The sequence below is a fragment of the Dromaius novaehollandiae genome, chromosome 1 (genome assembly GCF_036370855.1).
Source record: "Dromaius novaehollandiae isolate bDroNov1 chromosome 1, bDroNov1.hap1, whole genome shotgun sequence".
Lineage (NCBI taxonomy): Eukaryota > Metazoa > Chordata > Aves > Casuariiformes > Dromaiidae > Dromaius > Dromaius novaehollandiae.
In genome coordinates this window covers 11,603,461-11,619,192 of record NC_088098.1, presented here as the reverse complement: position 1 = coordinate 11,619,192, position 15,732 = coordinate 11,603,461, and the positions used below count along the sequence as shown (strand labels likewise).

General features: G+C 37.9%; 1 protein-coding gene across 8 annotated transcripts in view; it reads left to right on the top strand.

Annotated features, from left to right (window-relative positions):
• The window catches only part of ATXN7L1 (ataxin 7 like 1), a 114,995-nt gene that overhangs the window by 38,771 nt on the left and 60,492 nt on the right, over positions 1 to 15,732 (top strand). For 6 of the 8 annotated variants that reach the window (XM_064505483.1, XM_064505479.1, XM_064505481.1 and 3 more), the window contains one exon: positions 2,014 to 2,118. The exons of the other annotated variants lie outside the window; for them this stretch is intronic. In XM_064505483.1, coding sequence (XP_064361553.1) covers positions 2,014 to 2,118 — 105 coding nt within the window. Of the gene's footprint in view, positions 1 to 2,013; positions 2,119 to 15,732 lie in introns of those variants that run through there. 8 annotated transcript variants of the gene reach the window in all.

Here is a 15,732-nt window from a genome sequence, read left to right as displayed (position 1 = left end):
AAATAATTTCTGGACTATTTGAACGACAGGAAAAATTACTTTAAGTTGTTTAGATGTGTTAACCACTTTTGAAATATTTTATAAATATAATTAAATGCATGGTCTTGACCTGAGAGTTTGCATCAACTTCTATCTTGGAGGAATAATCTTTTCTGTGGAGTTTACAGCGTTGTCAGTGGGAATCCGTGTGTTCCCAATTGGAAACAGATCCTTGGCTAAGAATTGCCAGTGTAAAATGACTTTTAAGATCACTGACTTAATCCAGAGGCTAAGGTAGAATGAATTGTTTCCAGAATTTAAAAATTATCATATTAAAAGCCAGAGCAAAACAAACCGGCCTGCCCCAGTGTCTGGCTAGGTTTTTGTTTGTTTTGCTAGTACCATCAGAGAGGATTTAATCAAAGCGTGTGGCTTTGGCTTCATCAGCACTAACTCTCACAAAAGCAAGAAATTACAAAAGTTGTTTTATTTCACTAGTGAAATACTTTGTTTACATTGAATTTGTTGATGGCACTCCTCTGTTCTTTAATGCATTTGACGACTTGGTTAGTCCAAGACTAATACTGGTAAGAGGTGATAAGTAGTTCGCCTTTCAGCTGGATCTTGTAGCCTGGTAAGAGCAGTAGCAGAGGAGGCTTCCGCTTTTCTGTGGATGGAGATGATGTTCACATCTGATCAGACTATAATGTACCTAAGGGCCAGCACTGCTGGTTTCTGCCCCAAGATGCTTGAATGAGAATCTTTGGGTCTACTTGTGATACTGCCTTAATCAGCATGAGAGTGCTTGCCCAACAATGCCTGTTTTTAAAGAAAAATGACTTATGTCAAAAACTTACTGGAGAAATAATATTTAATCATTGATGTGTTCACCAACCATAGCTGCTGTTGTGCGTTTTGCACTGAGGGTCTTTCTGGTTTTGCTACTGGTTACGTGCCTGCTTAAATACTGCCAAGCTGATACTTCAATCTGAGTCAGAAGTTGCATTTGCAAGTTCTCCAGCAGACTTCTGATGCTGCTTTATGATGCTTTTAAATGAAAAGGTCACTGCCCTGTTCTGGGGGGTAGCGTGATCTGTGTGGCTGGTGCTGCATTAGTAACCACGTGTCTCGTAGAGACACCTGCATTTAGCAGCACTGGATGTGGTAACATGATCTCACACAAGTGAGTAAGAGTGACTTAAGGAGTTGCTGCCCTCTGAGCTGAAGTGTGGCGAACGGGTATGTCAGCTTGTTCTGAAGTTGCAGCAATGCAAAGTGACACAAGTTAACTTGCTTGTAATTTTTAGAGCTTTTAAGCCTTCAGTATAATTAAAGCGAACCCATTTTGTTCTGTGTTTGTGATGGCTTAAGACTGCATGTGTTGCATTGCATCTCAGCTGCGAGGATTGAGTGCCTCTAACCACTTGACTGCACCCATTGATAAATTTGATGAAATTCCTCATGCCTTCACTGAGAAATACCTCGTTCACCGCCTTTGTTTCTTCTCAGAGTCATGACATCTGGGTCAAAACTGGGGTGGCATTCCTGACTGTATTTTAAGCTGCGATATCCTCGACCTTGGTCAGATAACTAGCTTTAAGCATGAGACTTTCTCTGACAACCTGTAGTCAAGGTTAGAATATTTTAACATGCAGCATAACTCATGCACCGTGTTTTCTGAAGTAACCTTTAGCAGAGATGTTAAAAGATGCATTCCTTTATTGTTTCTACAGTCGGCCAGTGTAGAAATGTTTAGTCCACTTCTTTGCAGTCAGTGTTAAGACAAAGATGTTACTGCCTGTATTCTGGCTCAGAATGAGGTGATGTGATTGCATCTTAAGCATAGGGGACCTTGGTGCCCAGAAGAGGAAAAAATTTCTTAACCTAGTAAGAAGCTCTTACAGACCAATGTGTAAATTTACTTTGTGTTAATTAATATAGTAGTAGTGGCCCTACAGTATTTTCATTTTTTTCTTAATATATTCTTTAAAGCATAATTTCTAATTCTTGTATATATTTTTAACTTTCCCACAGATATGCACTTATTTGGCCATTATCCAGCTCATGATGATTTCTATCTTGTAGTGTGCAATATCTGCAATCAGGTAGTCAAGCCACAGGTTTTCCAGTCGCACTGCGGTAAGTGAATGTTTTCTTTCCTGAATTACAGTGCCAAACCAGCGTATGATTCTCAAGAATCATTGCATATGATCATGACAGAGGCATTGCAGATGCACTTTTCTGGTTATCTTGGGTTCTTTCCACAGAAAATATCAGGAATGCCTTCAAATAGGCATGTTTCCTGTAAAGGAAGTTAAAATAATTGTTCTAGAAGTTGGGCTTTTCAAATTGAACAAATTATAATAAATTAATCTATTATAACAAAGAAATCCTGTTAGTTAGATACTAGCTAGGTTAAAACTATTATGACATAACATTGGATTGTCTTTTATCAAAGCTACACAGTGAGATCTGTGATACGGATCTATGTTAACTAGAACTTGGATGTTATGATGGATGATTTTAAGATGGGATTTACAGATAGGGGTTTATAGGGTTTATTTTTATATTTCTCATAGGGTTTAATTTTTTTAATAATTCACATTTGTTAACTTTTGCTTGAAAATGTTAATTTGAGAAGCTGCAGAAATATGCAGATATTTACTTCTCAGTACAACAACAGCAAGATGACAATTTTTAGATCTTTTTTGTAAGTTAAAGTTTTTTTTAATTGATTAGCAAACTACTTGTAATATTCCCTGAAAAACTTCATCCCAAGATCCGATTTATTTATTATTTGTCCAGAAGTTTTTTTCTGTCTCCTTTTTAAAGGATTGCAAAATGTGACTGAAATGGCTAGCTTTGTATGAGTTTTTAATTTTTCATCTTAAAATTCAGTTTAATTATGTTAGTTTGTAGGTGATTGCATAATAATGAATGCTAGCTAGTACTGAGGATGGGATCAATGAAATACGTTAAGAAGGTCAAAAATGAATGACCCAGAAAGATTTTTATTTGCTTAAATACCACAACTAGACTTCACAAATCCTGTCTCTTTCACTCTTCTTGGTAACAAAGCAACTCAGTAAGTGAAAATGTAAGTGGATGAACAGAAAATGTAAAAGTTTGTTTGCTCTGGAGGAGAGATTACCAAAATATTACTGTGGTTTTGTATGGATGGACTGCTAATGACCAACCAGAAGCAACTGTAATCATGTTGAAAGGCAGTCATACTACTCAACAGTACATTTGGCCTGGATTTTAATAATTGTGAAAAAGTAAATTGCATTTAGTATCCAGTGAATAAGAAAAGATCTGAAAGCATTAGTGTACTGGGAGAATGAAATATTAATTTAATTACTTGGCAGCAAGAGAATCCAAGGTTTTAATGAGTCATTTTTCTTAAATATTTGTTTCTCACACATAGTTATATATGTGGTTTCTTCCTGCCTAGATTCAGGTATTTTATGATTCTTTCAGTGACAGAGAAGCTTCTCTACATACAGTCATAAGTACAGTGGGTACCATGCACTGAATTGGTGCATTAATAAAAGATGTGCGACAGAACAGAAAAATCTTTATAACACATGCTGCCGAATTCCTGACGAATGACCATTGAAAAGTGACTTGCTGTAGCCTTTCATCATTATGCTTTTTCTGGTCGTGGCATGCTGGTTTGGGGAGTCGTATGAAAGTTGGTCCTGTTTTCATGCAGCAGGCGTAGGTAGAGAACTACTGGAAGTGTTGATTGAGATGCTCGATCAGTGTTTTGATTTCTTTATGCGATAGTCAAAGTTGGTACAGGATTACATAGGCAAAACAGCAGCTGAACCTAAAGCTGTGTTTTTAGTTTTAGTTTAGTTACCAAGTTGAGTTGTCAGTAGGAGCAACAGATCAAAGCCTGCACATCTCATATTCACAGGGCTGTGTGTCAGCTGGAAGGGTAGTGAACCTCGCTATCAAGCCAAGATTTATACTAAAAGCAAAGTTTTTCTTCTCACCTTCTGTCCTGGGAGTCATGTTCCTCATAAGGGCTGAGCAGCAGCCATGGTGCAGCTGATGCTAGAGCGCTGTCCCCTCGTGACGGAGGGGAAGGGCAGGACGCGGTGCAGTGCAGGCATCCTCCTGCGGTGTTCGCTTTCTGCAAAGCCGGTTTGAAAGGCAGCGTTGTTAGAAGTGTCTCCTTCTCCCAGTTAGCAATCTACTCCCACCACACGTGGACCTGCAGAAGGAGTTTTCCTCCGTTGACTGCAGAATGGCTAGAGTGTCTTGGGACCCACGCTGGGGGGAGAGGAGTTATCGGCACTCATCGGAGAGCTTGGATCTGGAGTTTTGGCCTGAGCATAGTATGTGTTATATCATATAAGTATTTCATTAATGGTTCAAATATGCCATCGTATGTCACTAATGCTAAGGCAAAAGAGTTTTATTTTGAAGCAGGTAGAAACTTCTGGCTTCAGTAACAAGACATAAAATTGAGAAGCCAAGTTTATCTTTAGGGACTTCATTTTTAAAATTAGATAGGAAAATATGGAAGAGAGGGGGAAATGAATGTAAATTCTGTCAGCTGTAAAATTATTTACATTTAGGTTGTTATATTAAGGGCCTTTGAAATAATGTATTCTGAAAAATGCTAGGCTACAAAATAAGCGTACTCAAAAAGGTTAAAAAAAAAAAAAAAAGTGTCATTGAGGGATAAGCAGCAAAAGAGTTTGGGCCTGCAGGTTTATCTGTAAAGTAGAGATACAGCATAGGAAAGAAAGAATAAAAGTATAAGTAATGACAAGTAACTGTAAGGCAGAAATTAAGATGGCCAAGGGAATTTAAACAGCCAGCTAGACAACAAAAAATTCTTAAGTATGTCAAACAGGTAGTCTGAAAAAGGTCATGAGATTTTTGTTTATTAGGAGAAACTTAGAGAGGTTGAAACTTTGCAGAGAACTTTTGCACCTGCTATTATCATGCCGGAGTTTTGAATGAGACTCGATGAGATTTAGTTTTGTTGATAAGAATATATGACTGTGAGAAACTGAGATGACATTGTGCTAGATATAGCAACCACTTAATACAGGATAGGTCACCGCAGATAGATGCTTCATTTTAAGAGTTAGTTAAGGTAATAGACAATAACTTAATTTCCTCACAAATACAAAACCTTTGACAGAATTTTGTCCGAGATCAATTATTTAAAAATATACTCTCATTGGTATCCTCTTTCTAGTGCTTCCTATGAAGAAAAGTTTAATTAAAAAGAAGCATAGATGGTGTGACTCTGCATCTAGTGGCACTCTTTTTTCTGCTTGTTCTTATAAAGCTTAAAATGGTGCTTCTTATAGTAAGAGGTGAAGTCAAAGCATGGGCTGACAATGTATTTTTTAGTCAAAAGACAGGACTGTAAACCTGAGCCTTTAAAGCGACAGAAGGTTAACAGCTCAGTGGCCCAGGATTCTGTAGCTAAGGCTGGTGTGTTAGTTTTATTTTGAAGAGCAATGGTATAGAGAGCAAAGGTGGAAGAATTTGGAGATGAATGCATCCTGTAAACAACACTGAGGGTGTTGAAAGGAGCTGTAGAAGGATATACTAAAACTAAGCAATGGGACAAAATGGTGAAGCAGGGAGTTTGCTACAGATGAGTAAAGCAGTCCATACTGAAAGAAACTTTTTGAGCTCTTTGTAAGTAACCGGTTAACATCGGTGCTAGCATGTTGGCCGTAAGCTGCAAAGATCCCATGAATCCCTGGCCTTTCTTCTTTTTCTCTTTTCTCCATTATTTCATTATTTATGCAGTTTCTTTTGCTTCATGTTTGTTATCACAGTCCTCTGTTGCACTGGACAGTGGAGAGTTAAGCTCTGAATTGCTTGCTTTAAAAAGCTAAGCTCAATAAGGCCCTAAAAAACAGACAATGTAGACTGCAGTAAAAGAAATGGAAAATACTGAAAATAATTGATAGATGGTGTTATCCCCTTGAAGGCTGGACTTAATCTAATCAGCCTTGTTTTAAGAAAGGTACACTGGGATATTGCTGAAAGGCCTGTAGAAGAGCTTTAAAGATAGAGATGAAATATTTTGTTTAAAAGAAGAAACAGAAAAGGCAACGTACTTAAAACTGTATAAAAGAAGGTTTGGAAGACAGAGGGTTGTTGAAGGCCTTGGTGGTGATTATAAAACAACTCTTAAAAAAATGAAACTGTTGAAAGTACTATGTATTGTGTAGCTGATGTGCACCCACTAATATGTAATCATCTCGACAAGAATTGAGTAAGAACTAAAGAAGGGCTGGATGTTCTACGTGACTAATTAGATCTGCATTTGTATTGTCTGGGGAGAAAATGGTAAAAATCTTGCATTAGAAAACATCAACTGCAAGCTGCTTGGGGCTAGAATAATCTCTCGCTGCACTATGCTGCAATATCAATAATCCATCAATAAAGGGCAGGTGAAGATTTCTTGTGAAGCGCTGTTTCTTGCTGCAGTCAGTTAGGAGAACTGAAATCAACAGATCACTTCAGCAGATTCTGGGAAGCAGGAATGCTTAATTTCCAGTCTTAGGTTTTTTTTAGACTTTCATCACCTGTCGAGCATTGTAATCAATTTGGTGGGTCAGATTTTGTTTAATTGGGTCAGGCAGGAGTATGCCTTTAAAGTCGGTGACGCTGAACACCTTAGTCAGTAGACTTTGAGGTAATTTAGACTGTCCTATTTACTGTAAAATGTATTATTTTACATGTCTTGAATCGCAGCTTTAAAGTTGTAATGGAGACAATGAAATGAGAAAGCATAAAAGCCACTGCTGTTTTTTAGCTCTTGAAGGCTACGTCATGGGGTGTCTCCATGGCTGCTGACAAGGACTTGTAGAGTGCTATCCCAGAATCTCCCACAACGTGTGGTTTCTTACTAATATCCCCCGTAAGATCCAGTCCATATCCTCTCGGTAAGGATTTAGGCCTATGCCAGACATGTGCATTGTGTCTCTTGTTTCCCTGTACTGTAACTTGAAGGTCTTGGCTTTGGAGCAGCACTGGGATGCTTAGCTGAGTGAGCATTTGTGCTTTGTAACACTTCTCTTGAGCACTTGTTGGCATTCGCCTTTCTCTAGAGCATAAGACCCAATGTTTCATTTGTCTCTAGACATGTGGCAGCTGTCCTTGATGGCACAGGGAATTTGTGAAGATTATAGAGGCAGATGTTATTTCACTTTTAAGGGCTTGATTCCTGGAATATCAATCAGAAAAGGGAAAAATATGTTTGTAGTTCAGGCTTTTTAAAGGGAAAGCAATGCATCTTATGACCTTAGACCAGTAGGAATCAGAAAGGTAAAATAAGCAGCCTGGCTAGTTGGGGGACTGGCTTGCTAAATTTGAGTGTCTTTGAATAAACAGCATAAAGCTCAGTGTTGCAAAGTAGTAGATCTGTCCTAGGTTCTAGGTTGGGCAAAGGCTGAAGGATTTTTAAGAGCAGTTTCATGTCCTTTTATCTCTGGAACAAGGATTTACATCCATTTGCAAGGATTAAACCATTCATGTACACATGGCATAAACCCAACTGAAAGAGAGACTTGGCTTTATACACTGCTGAGTAAACTATAAAAAATCAAATAATTTCTTGAGTTCATTCGGTATTACTGTACATTTTGAAAATGGTGTGTCATAGAATTAGAAAATGGGATTGAAATAGTGTTGCTTGCTTCTAGACCCAGTTGTTCTGAATAGCACTTTCAACTAACTTGTTGCAGTGGTACATCTTAGTTCTTTTTTTTTAATGAACATGTGATTGTATTTATTTCTTTTATAAAGTAGTTTGAAAGGAGACATTGGCCTGGTTGTATGGCTTGTAACAAACTTAACTGTACTTGCCATGTGGGGGATTTTAGTTTTGAGTAGAACGTTTTGGGGGACAGCAGAGCATCTCTGAAGTACCACAATGCTCTTGCTTTTTGTTGTTGGATTTTTTTTCCCCCCCTCCAATATATCTGTTTTCCAGAAGTTTTTTTAGGATAGCAATCTATGCAGAGCAGTCTGGCCGTATGAATTTTGTTGACTCAGAGTCTGTGACAGTCTGTCTGCTGTTTGTTACGATGGGACCCATACCATTTCCCGGTAGATGTTTCTGTGTTCCTTTGGCCCCACACAGAACAAAGCTTGATGTTTTTATATTGCGCTATCTTTTGCCAGACTAAAGAGTGTCAAATACAGTTCTGGTTATTTTTCAAAAATATTCCTTACAATAATAGGCTTGTTAACTTTGGCCTTTTCCTGTTAAAAGGAAAATCTCATATAAAAGGTAGCTCCAGAATAGTGAAAAACAAGCAGTATAGCTATAGAGAGCTTGTCAAATTAATTTTATTTTTTATTTTAGTATAAGGAAATAAATTATTGAGGGGAAAGTATTTAAAGTGAAGTTGGGGGATTTAATTTAAATTAAAATTTTAATAATTTTTAAATTATTTAAAATAATTTAGCTTGGCTAAACAATAATTGTAGTCTAGCCATCAAAGAAAGTTTCTAAACATACTCTGGAACAGTTTCCAAGAATATGGATGCTATTTTAATGAGTTGAATAGTTCAGAGCTCCATTTGATGGAGTGTATCGAAGAGAACAATTATGCTTTGTTGAGGAAAAACGACTGAAGATCTCTCTCTTTTTAATGTTTTTATTGCAAGTTCATTGCTGTCTAGCCTTCCTGTCTCTAAGGTTATTCTAAAATAGGTTTCTAATTAAGAGGTAGGAATTCTTATTACTTGAAAAAATACCGTTCCTTGATTTTTTTTTTCATTACTTCTGAGTTATATATTCTTGTGATGACATACTTGTGTCCTCATGAAAGGTGGAAAAGGGTATTTCCTTTTTATTCCTTCTATTTGGCTGTATAAGCATCATTTAAAAGAAAAAACAAGCTACAAAGTAATGGAGCACTGAAGAATATAAATCAATTATTTTCCCTTTCAGATCATAATTATTTTTGTAAGAGAGTTTATATATTTTTGAATTACTCAGACTAGCTATTTTGCGTTGGAATAGTTGCATGTTATAATTTGATGAGCCACGACTTGAGGCAAGAAGGCTAAGCTTATCCTGTGAATAAGAATGATTTGCTTACTTAACAGGAGCTGGAACATAGCTAGTAGCTGGCGTCTTTTTTGCATAAGGATTTTGATATTGGTATCACTATCACATTTGATGGATTCTTCTCAGTTTTGATATTATTTCCAATTACTCAATGCCTTCTTTTTATTAAATACAGATATTTGAGGGGGTTGTTTGTGTTTTATCTGCTGCATGTGACCTTTTCTCCGTGGGAGTGTTCTTGTGCCCATCAGGGACAATGGCGTTTTGAGTGAGTCTCCCTTCTGTTACTGCGATTTTTCACAGCCCTGTCGAAACTTGTGATATGGTACTGGTATTTGTCAGCTAATTCTCTGTTTGTCAGTTACGTGGTTAGGTTGCATGCATAAGAGAATTAAAATAATGAATATTACTCTCGTCCCTCCTGCTTTTTGGTAAATATGGCAACAGTTGTTCAGTGCTAGCAGTCAGACTGGCAAGAACCCAAGTTTGCTTTTTCTTTGGGAGGGGGAAAGGATCTGAATGTTTTGTGTGCATTTTAACTGTACTTGTGAAATTGCCTAGGATATACTGATTTTGTCTATAACTCTCATTTCATTTGCATTAAACTGCATGAAACTGAGGCCACTATCCATCTTGTGTGTCATCCCTGTAGGACTTAAATAGTAAAGCACTGCCTGGACAATCCAGGTAGAGTGAATGTCACCCTCGCAGAGGCTAAACTAAAACAGCACGGCCTTTGAATTAATCATCTTTTTTCCTGTGTACCCTCTTGGAATGCTGTATTTTTAGACTGTCAGAGCAATTCTTGGGTCTCTGAATAGATACAGAAATGCAAACTCTAGCTTCGGTTTACTCCTTTGAGAGAACAGCTCTAGACCTTAGCTGCTAGTAGACTTTGGTCAGATTCAGAAAAAGTGCTTAGATGCCTGAAAGATAATCGGTTGAATTTTTAGTACTTGATTCAGATCAAGCAGTAAGCGAAAATCCTTCCTAGCTGCTTACATGCCCAAGAGTGTTGGGCAGCTCAGTATTGGCTACTCTGCTCATCCAGAACTGCAGACAACTTGTTTTTTCCCTATGTGCACCACATACCGCTCAGCAGAAGATACAATAGCAAGGCTGTGTTCATTCAGAAATATCCCACCTTCTCTGTAGTTACTTGGCCAGGAAGCAAGAGATTTGTATGTAGTCACCTTAGCACCTGGGAGCTATTCTCTGGTCTCCCATCTTCTGGGAGAAGAGACTGCCCTAACCACCAGACAAACCGTAGTCCAGGCTATAAACAAGACTAGTGAATGCCTTTTGCATTGGAGATCTATCAGCAAAAATAATGCTGAGTGTAGAGAGTAATGCCCAGATCCAAAGGAAATACGATGGCAGGGACCCTAAAAGGTGCAGCCGCTGCTCAGAGCAGCAGGGAACATGGCGTGTCCTTACCTTGCAGGTTGCTGAGGTCTGCTCAGGGCTGGAGAGAGCTCATCCTGTTCTCCTCTCAGTCTAGCGTGTGAATTACAAGTGGAGCTGAGTTCGGACCTGCTGAGGTGTGTTCGGAAACAAGCAGCACAAAAAAACTAGCATATTTGCTAGTTTTATACATAGAGAGAGTTTATATATGTGTGTGTGTGCGTGTGTGTGTGTGTGTGTGTGTGTGTGTGTGTATGGTTTTTTTCCTACTACCGTCCTTCTGCTGATGCTGCTGTTTCGTTTGTTGCTAATTCATGATTGGTGAGAGAGCCTAAAAGAGGGACTTCTGGATAGAGGAATAGATGCATGAGATCAATGAGTAGCATCTTTGGGCTGTTGTAAGCTTCTCACTTATGCACTTTAAAAATTAATAGGTTTTTGTTTCCTTATAAATAGATTAAATAGTTTTGATAATTCCATTTTTTTCATTCAAAAGATCCTTTGCATGAGAAGGTACGAATATTTTGGCACTGTTGAACTCTGAGGCTTGTATATCGGGGAACAGGGAGTATTCAACAGCCATCAAACCTAGTAACCTTTTTCCCTCTTTCCTATTTAGGGACCTATGTAAGAAGTTGAAAAATGTGGAAATAAAATAATGATTAATTGTCCTTTCCCTAATCTCCTCAATCAGGCTGTGCTTCTTACTGTTCCTTGATTGTGCTGTAATTTTCTAATGCTGATCTTAAATAATTCTACATAGGAAGTAGACTTAAAGAGTAATAATGACGTTGGGCTTTTCAGAGTACTGAAAGTGCATTGGTCTAGTTTATGCATAAGCTCATTTATAATATGCATCACCTTTTGTGTAGTGTGTTCATTAATAGCATTTGATTAGTGAGCTGTTACGTATTTTTTTAACTGTACATAAATTGGGTTAAGTGATACAGTGCATACTTGAACTGTTTGTTGTTGTCATGGCACTGATGGAAGATAAGTATCACTGGTAATTCATTTCAGTCAAGATTTTAAGAGATGGGGTTTTAAATAGTAACCAGTAAGGATTTCTTTTAAGGAGTATCTGTTTATAGACCTCAGCTGTTGAAGGTTGACTGTAGCATTAGGCTTAAGTTTAATCTCCTATATGCTATAATTTACAGGGCTGAGTTCAGTGCGTCACTCTCCCAGCTGCTTCCACGCTGGAGGGATGGCGGTTGTGGCAGGAGGGGAGAGGGGAAAAGGATGGGCAAGACTTGTAATATATCTGCTGATGCTGCTCAACACTTTCCGTTATAACCTGTTAAAACCTGGAAAAATTGAAAATAGTTGGGAGTGTTTTGGCCCTCTCAGCTGCCAGCGCTAGACTGCCTTGGTATGTGCAATGGTGAGTGGAAGGAAAAGTGAGGTGGCAGCCTGCCGCTTTGCAGAAGTCCTTCTGCTGATGCTCCGAAATGCTGCTTTCCGCTGCTGTTTCCGCAGCAGTTTCCAGCGCCTACAGCCTTCCTATGGTGCAGGGCAGGAGGCAGAGGTCCCTTCACGTGCGTGCGGGTGACAGGATAGTGATGTGTCCTTTTTCAGAGAGCTGCAGTGGATAGAAACCAGAGATTGTATCAAATCAAAGAGATTTAAGAGCTTTATGTTTTCAGCATCAGAAGCAGTTATGTTAATGCCTTTCGTATAGAATAGATTTTTTTAGATACTTGTTTTGCAGTATTCAATAATACTTGTTCCAGATTTTTTATACCTTCTTAATTTTTAAATATTTCTTCTTGTTTGTTTTGATAGGATTTTATCCTCAAATATGCAAATGTATGTGTCACAAGTTCATGTTTAAAATCCTGTGAGTTCTGTTTATTGCATTGTAATAGTAGTATACAACCTTTTGGTGCTTGAATAGTGCCAAATCTATTCAAAACATCTTATTTGCATGCATAAAATACTGTACTTAAAATTCTCATCATTTCAAGCATAGCTGAAGCTCCTCTGTGTGTTTCCCATTTCATAATCCTGTAGTGATTCATATAATTATCTTAATAGCTTAATGCTGTTCTATTCAGCTAGTGATATTAATGTAATAATTGTCATAGTATAATCCCAAAATATTGAATTAAGCCTTGTTCTAAAATATATTTGATCATTACAGGTGTGTTAGAAGCACTGTAGGCTTCTGTTTTTAAACTAAAATTGTTGCATTGATCTAGATAGAGTAATGAATTACATTCCATGAGACGTAATGAAAGAACTGTTTAAAATATGTAAGGCAAATGATGATGGGCAACCTCATGAGGTGTCGATTTTGATTCAATTTCAAATAATTTGTTTTAGCTTGCCAAAATAAGTAGATTTTGGTGTAGGAGATGCCTAAATGAAATCTGCCTCATTAGCTATTTATGTTTTTGAAACTAATGATGCTGTTAACCAGGAACATTTTCTTTAACTACTGTTCTCGGAAATAACAGATTTTTCCCCCCCCTTTTTTTTTTGGACACACTTCTTGTTTCTGAGAAATAATCTTTCACCATGCCTAGCGTCTGCTCTGCATCTAGTGAAGTATACCTAATACCTTCCTTACATAAAATATCAAGCATTGCATATGCAAAATACATTTAACTCAAGCATTAGTTTATCATTATTTTATACAATTGCTTTAGTTTTGTTCTCTCTGGGTAGATGATGTGTTATATAGCGTCATCTTCTGATGTTGAGTATATCATGCATGTTGTGGTTTACTAATATCTAATTGGATTTTTTTTTTTTGTTAAACAGTATAGTTTTAAGGTTTTGCTGACTGAAAAAATCTTTTCATAATTGAATTCAGTTTGTGGGCAGAAGGTTTGCAGGGAGGAGTCTTTCTTTGATGCAGCTTTTACGTTGAAATACTGAAACAGGAATCTATCTGTGAAGGCTAAAACATGAAACAGTTCTTACCCAACAGTAATTAACAGTTTTACATTGATTATACGTATTTTCAGTTTGATTTAGTTTGTGTTTGATTTTGGTTGGATAGCATGAACTTTGTCCAGTGCATCCTTGCATGTATTTTAAGGTTTGTCAAACTTGCAGTAGTTCTGCAGGTGTCCAGATAAAACTGGACAGGCGTTTCTCATTCAGCTAAATGAAAACTGTAAGGTATGAGTAAAAACAGTGGGATTTATTTGGTTAGGACAAGGGATTAGTTTGCCATTTAATGTTTTTGTCCCTGTCTAATGCCAGATGCATTTGGTGGGGACACGGACACGAGAAGGAAAGCTTTCTAGCATTCTTGCCCAGGCAAGAAAGGCGTAGTCCAAAACTGATACTTAAAGCTGTAGAGAACCACAGGGCACAGAGCAGCGTATTTTGAGTAGTAGCTTTTTTGCTGTCCATTAACTAAAAACCTGTGTGAAGTCATTACAGCCTTGATGCAGAAACTGTCTGCAGTAAAACCGAAGAGGATGAACTCAACAGTAATTCTGCAGAAGTTCAAATTCTGTATCAGTGTAGACAGTTTGTACCTAAGTCACTTTAGAACAGGATAACCTTTCAGTAACTTAAAATAAAGCATGCTTTTCCATTAGATGAAAATGCAATTGGATGAATATAGGAACGCTGTAGCAAAAAATTGAACCTTAGAAATACAAGGCTAGTTCTTTGCCGTTTTGCTGCTAAACAGTTTTATTGGCACGTTGCTTTGTGAACTTAACATAAACTTTTAGCAGCTAGGGTCCTGTAGAAAGGATTTTCAAAGCTTAACCATATACTGTGTGAAGAAATACCACCTTTTTTGAACCTGCCATCCACCTGTGAATAGTCATTTTCTGCCCATCTCCATGGGAAACATGCATCATAGTCCTCTGCTGTCCTCACCCTTCTAGGCCGACTAGCCCTAGTCTGTTGAATTGTCACTCACAGAAACTGTAGTAATAGTTCAGAGACCATAATTTTGTATATAATGTTGATCGTTTTTTTTTTTTCCCCCTCGGTGTCTGCCACTTTCATGCTGAATTTCATTTACTATTTTATTATACCATTCAGTACTGTGAGCTCTTTCTGCGGTCTGATATTCATCTTTACTACTCTGAGTAACTGATTACTGAAAATCTTATTCTCTTACTAGCCACCTAATTTTCCGGATCATTTCTAAATCTGTTTGAAGAGTTTGGGCCCTAATAAAGACCCCTGCTAGAAGTCACTAGCAATATTAAGAAAACTGGCTATTTTCACCCTCCTTTCCTTGTCTTTTAGGTAGTTATGTAGCCTTTGGGCGATACACAGGGAGGGCGGGAGGAAGGGAACGTAGGTTCTTGTCCCAGAGTAGCTAACTTCTCCTTTAAGAAGCTTTAATACATGGCCTCATTTATGCACTTTGAAATTCAGTTAGACTGTGTCAACTGGATTTCCGTTGTCCATATGCTGATTTTTGCCTTCCAAGAACTCCAGTGTATTTGTGACTCATGCCTGTCCATCACAAAATATACTGACTTTTCCCCCAATATATCATATTTATCCATATATACACTAAGCTGATTCCTTCTTGTAGTTTCCACAGCACATCTGGATGCATTTCAGACTAGCTAGTCTTTATTTCCTTGTGTTCCCCCATACATTAGTATTACCTTCTGATCTTCAAATACAAGGTGGCTTTCAGTGAGGGACCATGCTTGCTGATTCATAGCTCAGTAGTTGCATCCGTAGGTTCCTACGGAGCTCCTGGGCAAATACCATGGGATTCTGCCCACATGCTTTATGGCATCCTCTGCTGATGCTGCAGTTGGAGGCAGCGTCTTCGAGCCTTTCTTAGAGAAGGCTTTGGCATGGGACCCTCAAAATGTTCTTACGGGGGCAGAGATGTAAAAATATGTGTTTATTGTGCTTTATCTTTTCTGAATGTTCCTTTTACACTGTGATAATCTGTTGTCCTTGCAGGCTTTCTGGCAGGTCTTAAGCTTTCTGTGTTTCTCAGTATGTTTGATGTCTTGATTCTGAGGTAGTAATTCAGCTTCATTTTTTTTTAATTTCTTTGTTTCTGCATCCCTCTTCTGTCATGTTGGAATACTTAGCTGTACTTTTTCATTAAAGTAGATGAGAACCCTCTGTCTAATACTTGTGCAATGGTTTGTGCCTCTGGACCCTGAAGATCTGTTTTGTCAGGGTAAGGAAAGAAGCAAAGGTGGGTTTATACATACATATACGTATGTATGTACGTATCGGCTGACTAACCCATCGTACCCTGAATGCAATTGCAGCCTTAATACTAAAATAACTATAAGGGAGTAGTTACATCGCCACTTTCTGTGTAGACG